Source organism: Ciona intestinalis, chromosome 5 (assembly GCF_000224145.3).
Source record: "Ciona intestinalis chromosome 5, KH, whole genome shotgun sequence".
Lineage (NCBI taxonomy): Eukaryota > Metazoa > Chordata > Ascidiacea > Phlebobranchia > Cionidae > Ciona > Ciona intestinalis.
Window position 1 is genome coordinate 393,836 of NC_020170.2, and position 11,368 is coordinate 405,203.

At 32.1% G+C, this 11,368-nt stretch overlaps 2 protein-coding genes across 3 annotated transcripts in view; both read right to left on the minus strand.

Annotated features, from left to right (window-relative positions):
- Positions 1-197: 197 nt before the first annotated feature.
- On the minus strand, positions 198-9,203 carry LOC100175629 (lisH domain-containing protein ARMC9). Its single transcript, XM_002120732.5, has 18 exons — positions 8,916-9,203; positions 8,025-8,195; positions 7,786-7,846; positions 7,478-7,575; positions 7,044-7,136; positions 6,716-6,841; positions 5,847-6,070; positions 5,528-5,653; positions 4,952-5,142; positions 4,344-4,511; positions 3,774-3,928; positions 3,341-3,471; positions 2,867-3,017; positions 2,395-2,517; positions 1,991-2,113; positions 1,461-1,555; positions 966-1,058; positions 198-596 (listed from the first exon to the last, which is right to left on the minus strand). Exons 1-18 carry the CDS (start codon positions 9,114-9,116, stop codon positions 404-406), a joined length of 2,523 nt encoding a protein of 840 aa, XP_002120768.1. The 5' UTR covers positions 9,117-9,203; the 3' UTR covers positions 198-403.
- A 755-nt stretch (positions 9,204-9,958) lies between these two features.
- LOC100179764 (FGGY carbohydrate kinase domain-containing protein-like) overlaps positions 9,959-11,368 on the minus strand; it is a 7,676-nt gene continuing 6,266 nt past the window's right edge. For both annotated transcript variants that reach the window (XM_002121594.3, XM_026834500.1), the window contains 3 exons: positions 11,115-11,235; positions 10,875-10,969; positions 9,959-10,677 (listed from right to left, as the gene is read on the minus strand). In XM_002121594.3, the coding sequence (XP_002121630.2) occupies positions 10,537-10,677; positions 10,875-10,969; positions 11,115-11,235 (357 nt within the window). In that variant the 3' untranslated portion in view covers positions 9,959-10,536. The remainder of the gene's footprint in view (positions 10,678-10,874; positions 10,970-11,114; positions 11,236-11,368) is intronic.

Sequence of the window (11,368 nt, forward strand, 5' to 3'; positions counted from 1 at the left end):
CGTATTTAACTGAATGGTGTATAAACTTAATTAACAGTTAATTAAGGATCCCAATGCTCATAACTCAAGTAAAATGAACTTGATACGAATCTTAGCCCCTAACGCCACTTAAAATTTTACCCTGCAGAAGTTCTTCCGAATTATGTGTCGGACAGCAATGATAAATAGTCTTTAGTTCTCCAACAAATTACACTACATTGACTTTGAGATTTATTTAAAAAGTGTAATTGCAAAATACAAAAAACTAAATTATTATGAAAGTGTACAAAAAAACAAATGTCCTTATAATATACGACCAAAATAAAGAACCTTTAAAGCTACAAAAATAAAACAGCTTTGTAGTTTGTACACTACTAACTTATTAAACAAACAGGCTACGCAAGCAATTAGCAAAAATAAATTCTCAATTGAGTGAATTCGAACTTTTGCTCCCCGTCTTCCATGAGGATAATGATGAATGAGAAGACGATGGTTCTCCTGTGGAGTACGTGGGACGAGGAGTTTTACTTTTTGCAGATTGTGGTCGAGAACTATAAACATCTGGTGTTCGTGGAAGTTTTGGACGACTGCTGAATGCTTTTATGTAATCATTTACTCTGTAAGGCAAACAAGTGGGTGTTCATATAATGTTTTGATGGTTTGACTATGACATTAGCAGCAGTTTTAATGGTATAACACAGATAAGATTCCAGACAATGAATTGAAAACAGATGAAACTATACATGAATTCTACCAAAACTTTAACATCCCAAACCACAATGTGCAGCCAACCCTAGCTAATAAAGTTTTGCCAAGTAAATTTTCAGTTTTATTTAAGATGTACCCAGCGATAGGTGGCCTATAACACTTACTGTAAGATCAAAAAAAGACCTTTAAATCGATTTTTGACAATAGTATTTAAATGTCCCTGACAATAGTAGTTAAGTGTCAAATATTTACTCCTACAAGGAAGGATATTTACATACGGTGTTTTAATATTTCTACCAGATGCTTCAGTGTTTAAGATAGATGTTTCATGTTGTAGAGGCAATTGTCGAGTACGTGATTCATTGGATGACCTGGAACATCCAAATCGTTTAAAAACAAGTTAATTTTTTCAAATGTTCATTTTGTGTCCTAGTCATTCGTGTTCAATATGCCTAAGCTGTTTTGATATTTAGGACTTGGGTGGTATTTTTTGATCACATACGAGCATCTCTAAATACAAATTTGATTTTTCGTAGTATGTATGACAATGTGTGCAACATTTGGTAATAAATGTTTTAACCCAGTGGCCACAAAACTAATGGGCTGTTTGGGTTGGCAACCATAGAGACAAAAAGTAGTCACATAAAAATAAAAAAGACACCTTTATTTTAACCTAAGTGTTTCACTCATCCACACGAGGATAAATGAGTAATCATCATAAAAGCTAATCATTTTTAATGTTTAACCTAAACTAGTGAGCAAGAAATCCTCACCTTAACGACCGTGATGTTGTTCTTCGTGATGAAGGTCGACTCTCTGCTTTTCCACTAGTAGGTGGGGGTGTGGAGATGTTTAAACTTCCAACCAACTTAAATAAATTAATGTTAAATTGAGTAAATGTATTCTTTTTGTTTACATGGGTCCACACTAATTTAAAGCCAGTCATTTCCATCACCAAGTCTCAAGACACCTAAAGCTATTAATTTTAACTGTTGTTTTGTCTTGGTTAGTTGGCTCCACTTAACTAATACTGGCGTACATTTGAGATCTTCAGCATGCAAAGATGTGAGTTGTTGGCAAAGGTAATAATAATTTTTTGGAGGAGAAAAAGTTGATCTGTATAGAACATCAAAGTGTTGATGATGTAATAAATTGCTGTTGTTTAGAATTAATCTGGCTGGTAGCAACAGTTCATCTATACAATGCCTACATTCACCAAGTCACCTTATACCATATAATTCCCTGTTTGGCAAGCAATGTTACAATATCTATGTACACAGCCATCAACTAGTGATATACTTACAGTGCTTGAATAAGAAACACGAGGATCATCTTGATCAACTTGTAACGAGTTCCTTTGATGACCTGGAGTTACCGGCCTCTGAGGAATCCCTGATTCAGCGATTAAACTTTCCATCTTGTTAGACTGGAGAAAAAGAATCAAAAAAGTATTTATAAATTTTGTACTTTATCTCTAAACAATAATTATTAATTTTGTTTCAATTTTATATAAAATATAGTAAAAACCTTAATTAACTACTGTACTTCATCAACTAGTCTACTTGAGAAAAGAAGATAATGATAATTACAGAAAAATCTAAATTCTCGTTTACATTTTAGATGTAGGAGTTTACATTCTACGATAAAGCTGCCTTACGGAACAACACTATATATACTGCTTAATATAATGTAGTATGTTGATCTTACCATTCCAATATTTGTCATTATACCAAGATATTCTGAACAAAGAAATTCTTCTCCAGATAATTCACTTGGAAGAGGTTGAATTATTTCATCTTTATCTAAATCTGCTTCCATTGCATCTTGGTCCTGTAAACACAACATGAATATATTATCAGGAGTGAAAACATAACAGCTGAACTATACTACAATACGCAATCATAAAATTTACTTTGGCCAATTTGGAATACCAAATATATTAAAAATATCGTGGCTACTTCCCACTGCTACTCATGCAACTGGAAAGTGTTTTTGTTTCTTTTTACTTTGGCAGCAGCACTATCTTTAAAAAAACTTATAAATTATAATATTAAGCTTTAAAATAATAAATACATGGTTTTCATCGTTCTCTGTAATATTATCAAAACATATTGCAGTACTGTACTTTTAGATACAAAGAATATATTATTTCAATAGATATTACAAACACTTTCCACACCTCATCATCATCCTCATTTCCATCATCATCAGAATCTTCACCATCCACACCACCACCACCACCACCGCTACCTTCATCATCACTATTCAGTTGTTTAATAATAAACTCAAGCTGACGACGAAACTCTTCTTGTTCACCTTCCATGAATTCTCTGCAACATCAAATATTTCATGATCAAGTTGAATCAATAAAATGAACTTTTTAAGGTTAGTGACATGTGTATATCAATTATAGTAAAGGCAGTTAACTAATAGCCAGTATTTAAGAAAAAACAAGGTTTTTTATTAAAGTGATGATTACTGAGCAGCTAATAAACCCTGGTCTAGAGTAACTATATATAAGAAACAAGGGCTTCATGGTTTCATATCATTTTCACAGGATAAACACGATACAGCAAGTTTAACAGGTAAACAAAAACTATGTTCAAATAGATTGTGGTTAACACAAGAAGTAAAGTATAAAACAAATAATCACCGAAGTATTTCTTCCAAGCCCATGACATGAGCTTCCTTCTTTACCACAGGGTTGTTCAACACACTGTATAATGCTCCATTTATATACGGTCGGATGTCCATGTTTTCATGGCTAAGCAAATCACTTAACACCTGTCAATGTAATTTATTTTCAACATTAGGAATTTATTCTTGCTTGGTAGAAAAATGAAAGTCGTAATAACATAGGTGTTTTGTTTTATACACCTTGTGCCTAAAATTTTAACAGAACTAATATTAAGTTTTTATTATTTGCATTAGCTTTATCAGATATTTAGTTTTTAATAAGTTAAGTTTTTAGGTGCATTAATGTTATCAGCAAATAAAATTTTTAAAATATCTTTATCGGTTTGAATAAACCAATAACGGCAGGGCTTTACTTATTTCTTATAGAGTTTCTGAGGTGTGATTTTTACCTTTAAAACTTGAGTGGCATTCTCTCCACATTTTTGTTTCCCTGATTTCCTCAGACACAAGTTCATGAGCAAAGCAACTGCGTATTCCAACATATAATCTGATAAACCAATGTTTCGGTCCGCAAGTGTGGACACAAGCCATCGTATCAAATCACCTATGTTCAATTAAAATACATTATGATGGAGGAATAAAAACAAAACAAATCTGCAACCCACAGATCTGCAACTGAAATGTAAAATAGGCCTCCTTATAACACTCAGGTCAAAATAATGTAGTATACAGTTTATACAATGCTGGTATAAAAACATTGTTTAAATAAATTTAACCCAATAAGTTTAAGATATTTGTTATTGCAAGCAAAGGATTTGTGTAAGTGTAAAAACCGCAGAAACAATTTAATTTTTTAAGCAGGCATGCATAACAAATAGGTTGTTTCAGTTAAAACCAAATATTTCCAACATGTTTTGCAGTCTTTCATTTTTTAATATTAAACGAAAAAATAACGTATGTGTTATTTAAACAAAAAAAAAAACTTAAATAAATATTTTTTAAGGCAAATGAATCTTTACCTTTAATCATAACTGTCTGTAACAACCTTCGAAGACTGAGTTTTTGTAAACAACCCAGCAGATGTTCCTCAAATATTGGATCAATGGTGTTGTGTTGGTGGTTTCCTTTCCACAAATATTCCTGTAACCTTCCAACAGCTTCAGGGTCAAGACACAAATATGCTCGGCCTGTAAGAATGGTGGGGATCCTTACATCACTTGTTCGGCAGTAGATTTTTTATACAGAAACAATCCAAAATTACTGATTTAGCTCATTTAGTAGTGTGTGGCAATTTGTTGGCAACAAAAAGTGTTCGTATTCGACCATGTATTCATACGGATTTGATTAAATATATAAAAATGGGCCGAACAACGACGAATATTCGGATCTGTATTCACACCTAAGCCTCCCTATCTACTTGCACGAACTCATTAGTGATTGCTGGGATTTTGCAAATACAGAAAAGTGTCTTGTCTAAGAACATGCATGCTGTCAGCACCGAGCTCTGGTATACAACATGTACCTTATCCATGCTATTACTACTACAAACTCTTTCAAATCACCAAGGACAAATTAACCCAAAGTAGTAACACTTCAAACCAAAAAAACATTGAGTTAGTATCAATACCTTGTTGAAGTGATGACAAAGCATTGTACAATCTTGCAACATATTGACGAACCGCAGCATTGGACGAATCAAATAACGACAACATGTTGAAATTTCCAAAACTTGAGGAAGAATTTTGTGGATTGCAGTTAAACAAGTCATTGTCAATATATGCAAGAAGCACAGTATCACGCTGTTCACCAGGTGAAGATCTGTGTAGGAAGGTTAAATATTATAGTTGTATACTGTTAACATTCTCAGCTATGGGTGAGATCCTACTGCATGGCTTTAGACCTGAAATTTAGGCCAAAGCTGGACCATTACTACACACCTACATATATATATACAAAAAATAGTTCAATAACTTTTTCATGGCTTTGGTGTCTGCTAATAAAAGATTTGAAAAGCATGTAATAAATATACGAACAAAGTTTTTGCAACACAGGAAAACAGTATAAATAGCCTGCATAGTTGAAATCTGTTTAAAACATAAATCACAAAGTTGCACACGTTATACATCCCGCAAGATTGCAAGTATTACATGTAAGCATACAAAAATAATGTTAATCACACAAATATATTCACAATTTAACCTGCCTTGTTAATCTCCATCTTAAAGCTTGTAGAAGAAATGCTTTAGTACGATCAGGCCCAGTTTGTAAATGATATTTGATTTTACTGTAATCCAGTGAAGGCAAAAGTGTGGACTCTGATTTATCGATTCTAAACAACAAATGTTAAAAGATAGAGATATCAGATATGGGTAAAGAATTGTTTTCTATTTTGTTTCTTGTATTATAACAAACCAAACATAGTCCATAATAGGATGATTTTACAGAATACATAGCAAAACCGAATATAAAAAAAGTTTAAATAATTAGCAGTTATCATATTTCCCCTAAAAGTAAATAATCACCTCTCAGGAATAATAGAAGCACGAAGAATGGACGAAGCTGTACCAGGTCGCGTAAAATCAACACTGGTTGTGTTGAAACTACTTCCAACAGCAGCTGATCTTCCACTAAATAACCGAGCACAAACTTTTTGTAAATATTCAACAGTTACCATTCGACCGTGGACGGTTTGTTCAAGTGAATCCACAAGTTCAGCTGTGATGCTGATCAGTGTGTGATAGTCAGCCTGCGATGCAGAGAAAGAATCATATTTAATATCGGGTAGGTATATATGAATATGAACTGATTGTTCCTAATGACTCTACCAACTTGAAGTAGCAATCTTAAAGCAAAATGTTGAAAGCGAACTTTAAGGTTGGCAATTGTTAAACCCAAACTTATAACATTTAACCAATCACTTTGGGTCCATACCCCAAACACATTTAACATCCAATGACTATAGACTGATGACTAACCCCTAACCCCAATAGTGTGTTAGCTTTATTTAAAACAACTTTGATTTTGCAGATTTTCACAGACTGGATTTTATTATCAGCTTGGGAGTTTGGAAGACAGCAGTCTCAACATGATGTAGCTTATATGGATGTGCAGAGCCGAATCCAAGCGCCATTTTTTGAAAAAAAAGGTAAAAATCGAGCTTAATGTCAAAACCCCATTCGATTGATGTGTTATAGAAAAGGAGGGCAAAAAATATTAAAACAAAGTGAAGCAACTAAAAATCTTAACAGAAGCCAACTTGACTTTCTTTATAATTATTTTTCATTCGTTGGGAATTTGTTCTCCAGGAAGTACAATCATATCTTAATAACATCCCTATGTAGCTTTGTATGTTATATACAGGCTGGACATAATGTAGCTGAGCAGCTCTCACCTGCAATTTATTAAACCTCTTCATATAAGCACCGCTTCGTTTTTCTGCTTGTAGAAGATTTTGCTGCAGAGATTTGGCCGTTTTTTCACTTGTTGATTCACTCATAGATAATCTTTTCCTGTTTTTCTAAACCATGAAATTAATTGTTGAGGAAAAGTAACAATTTAAACACATTTTATATTATATATATTAAATTATTAATAAAACAATTTTTACAAAACAATAACTTTGAATTTATATTTGTTAACATAAGTAACACATAAGATTGCCCCAACTAAGAGAATGTTTCTATATTAATATAGAAATTAATAGTAAACATTAAGGATACAACAAGAGCTATAAGTGCAGGTGGTTCTGATGAACTGAGGGCAGCACTTAAGAATTTATCAACTCTTCCTCGTAACTCTGGGATCCAGTAGGTCTGATGAAGAGAATTCAGTTTATTACAAAAATATAATACAATGATAAAAGATAACACGATGTGTGTTTAATGTTTACCACATTCTAATTCAAAAATAACCAACAGTGGAACTCATCCGCATAAACAATAAAATAAAACAATAGAGTTTAATAAAAACTATTAAAGCATTGAAAATTTACATTGTATATATATATACCCTATGCAATAAATTTGTGAAAAAACATATTTTAGGGCTTTACTCAGCATTGTATTAATTTACACAGATGGTATCATTACGTAGCAGTATGATAGGTATATTATATCAAACTTTCAAAAAAATTGCTAAACAAAATATGAAATACCGAAAATAATTCTTTGAAAGAAGGATGTTGCATTGGGTTGGGAACAAACGGAAGCGCGTAGAATGGAAGGAACTCGGTGGTTTGACTAAGATCTGAACCTTTGTGGAAATATGATGTTACTTATAAAAGGATTGGAAAATAAGGTATTGAACATTTACAAAACTAAAGATAAAATTAAAGTGTTTAAACATATGAAACAACCACTTTTCTATACTACAGATATAAAATTATATGCAACAATCAGTAGGATATTTCTTGTAGAAAATGATAACTCACAATGTTGGAGTTAATATAATAATGCAAATTACCTTTAGTTTCCAGATATTGTTTAAACAATGTCATTGTATTCTGTAGTCGTCCATTCGTCTGCTGCAATGTTGATATGAATTGCGTAAGTTGTGTATTTAGAGTTAAAAGAGTACTGAGTATGGACAGTTAGTGGCATACACAGTACTTGTCTTGCACCACATGTTTAGTTTATGAATGAAATTTTAAAGTTGTAGTAACAGATTAGTTCTCCCTTATTTTAAAAAAGACTTGCACTCACAACAGTTGCTGATCCAGTACGAATTGGATACACAGCAAAGTGAATTTGTATGTAGAATTCCAGTCTTTGACATGTTTGGTCTTTACTTCGGATTTCGAACGGGACATTTTCTTCCCACAATCTCCAAAAGTTTAATGATTCACCACTGTCAAACTCTAACAGCAAATTGTTCTAAAATTAAACAAAATTTTAATGTGAAAAATTGTTTTAAATCCTTCCAAAACACCAGTACTCTTAATTTTTCTTTTTTACCAATGAGAATGAGGATTGCAAAAAATGAACTAATTAATGTTACTTATTTATCTTAACTTGAGATATAAAACGGGTGTTCTGATTTGTAAAAAATCTAAGCACTTGTTGTTGTTAATGGTACTTTTTCTTTTGCCGGTAAGTGATACATTTAAATCGTTATCTAAATGTTTTTTGTTAATTATCAACAACCAACAAATAATCGCTGATATACCTCAGCTAAAAGCTTACATATTAAACGTGGGCCCTTACGTTATAGCATTGTGGAGTAAAAGTACCAGACGAGGTCGGAATAATTGATTAGTATGGACAATACTTATTTATGATAACACATTCACTTGTAAATCAAATCAAAGGTTAATGTTTTTTATTTGAATGAATGTAACTTAATTTATCCGCGCATGGTCGGAAAAGGACAGTCGGTATAATACAGGTGTTTATACACCTCGTGCCTACTTATGAGTTACCAAGTGTGCTACTTTTGTCCGTTTGATGTGGGTAATTTTTTTCAACATGTAAATGCAAACACATTACAAACATTGGATGACCGACTGTAACATGGTTTTACAAATGCAAAAAAATTATATTGCAAATTAGTAAGTATATATACAATTTTCTATTAGAAACTGGATATAATAATACCTGTGCGGTTAATTTAGCTGCATCTTGCAAAACTTCGTTATGGATAGGAATCGATTTTCCTTTTTCATTGCATTCCAACTGAAATGCTTGCACCGTTGTATCAAGACCAATGTAGGAAAGGTATTCTTTCACTAGAGTATTAATTTCGGTCTCAAATATTGCCAAATCTGCCATTTTAACCGGCAAAACTACAAAGTGCATAAACACAACATTTTGTGTACAAAAATTTATCCCGCAACTGCTTTGAGCATAGAAATCTTCAAAAATATTGAAAATCTAAAAATGCTGTATGTTGCGATAAAATAAAAAAGGTCCAACAACGTGAATGTAATAAGTTGTTGTTTTTGTCAAACAATTAAACTTGTTTGCAACGTAAGGGCGATTTTTTTGTCGAACAGTTGTTCTTGTTTGGTACGATAGTGGCCATTTAAAAATTGTAGATCCTTTTCTGCCAACAGTTATCAAGCACGTAAGTAAGTGGTCACACAGATCGTTTTTCGTCGAACATTTGTTTTTGTGTGCGTTGCCAGGCGTTAGGTGTTTAATTTCTTGACTGAAATCGAACCATAATATATAGTAGAGCGAGGGAAGACGGAAAGCACATATTGCCCAATATTTCTTCAAATAAAATGTATGACTTTGGGTGATACCGCAAATTAGTACAACCATTCCTTTATTAATAATTAACAACAACCCAAAAAATGTAATAAAACACACGAAGGTTTTTTTAGCGATTAAACAGTCCCGTTTTTCCTAGTCTGTTTTTAAATCGCTAAAACTACACCTGGTGTACGATTCACTAAGTAACTCCTCCTGAGTTTTATTTATTATATTTCTTTATATTGTTGCACTTATTGAAGGGTATATTAGTAATAGTTTGTGGAAGCACGCAAAACTGTCATACAATTTAGGTGATATTTTGCACCGTGTGCTTAAGGCCCCTTCTTACCTCACCCTACTATATTAATATTATATTTTATTCACGAAATAAGAACTTAGATGCACAGAAAATAGTTGCCCCAATAAAAAACAAGATAGCATAGTTGTAATGGAAAGCCACGTGTATTACGACTTTATTTACAGAAATAGACGAATCATAAATTGTACAGTTCGTGAGAAATACATTGCAACAATTGCGATTACAGCATAATTTTTTAAATTATTACATGTTTTTAAAACAGAGCTTTCGTCCTTAACTCTAAAAAGTTGTAAATGCAAATTACGTAGTTTTAAAACTCAATCACATCATATAATTTATGTTTTGAGAATTAAGATGTATTTGAAAGGATCTATAGCAGTAGTGCAACATGAGTATTTATTTGTTGTATCTAGGAACTTCCATGATTTATCACGAAATATCGTTGCACATGCGAATATATTAAAATATTATATAATGTACTTTAGTAAAAAGTAGCACTGTCGATCATTGCCCATTAAGAAACTAAAAAAAGCTGGGATGAAGACATCATTTAAAGCACCAATATCGTAATAACAATCACTGAATTACAACAACACCGCTAAAATTACCAATTGCAAAAATTATAATTGTATTATATGAACAAATGAGATATAACTGGATATAAATTAAAACATAATTAAGTAATGATACCAATTGTTATGTTTATTTATTCATAATTTTCATGTAGAATTGCTGATTTTTAATCATAGCAAGGAAGACCTTGTATTTTTTTAGATAAAAACCTTGCAGTCTTGAATTTGGATGAACAACACCGCCGGAGTGGCACATGCTTTTCATAGCATCCTTCATGTTAAAGTACAGTTAAAGACAAGAACTAAATACTTAATAATTAGGATGATACAAAGACGTTCATTGCTTTACTCTTCGTTTAACTATTTTTAGAAGGAAATTTTATCTTGGTTTGTATATGCAAAACAATATATAAAAAAACGGATGTTGCCAAATAATAGACGCTCAAAACAATATAAATAATATCCAACCTGTATAGAAGGAAAGTTATGTGATGCACAAGCTGCCAAAATGCAACCACCAAGCAACATAGTTTCACTCTCCTTGCCTAAAACCACAGGCCTTTCTGCAATAAAATAGTTCTTTAAATCAAATGTGCTGTGTGTTCCAAAAATAAAATTACAAAAATATTGGCATGTTTATATATTATACATACACATAAAAATATCCTGACTTGAATTAAAAAATATTTATAATATGTAACGACTTACCTAGAACATTTGCATGAATTTTTACAAAAAGTTCATTTTTACTTAAACCACCACACATTAATAAAGCTTTAATTTTGTGACCATGTTTTTCCATTGTTTCAATTATGTGCCGTGACCCAAACTGTAATTATGGAAGTTGGTATTAACACACGCATAATTGACATTATGTCCACTGTCCACGAGTATTAATACTGATTTACTCTTATACACCAGACATAAATGAATGAATGTAACTTACTTTATCCTTACATGGC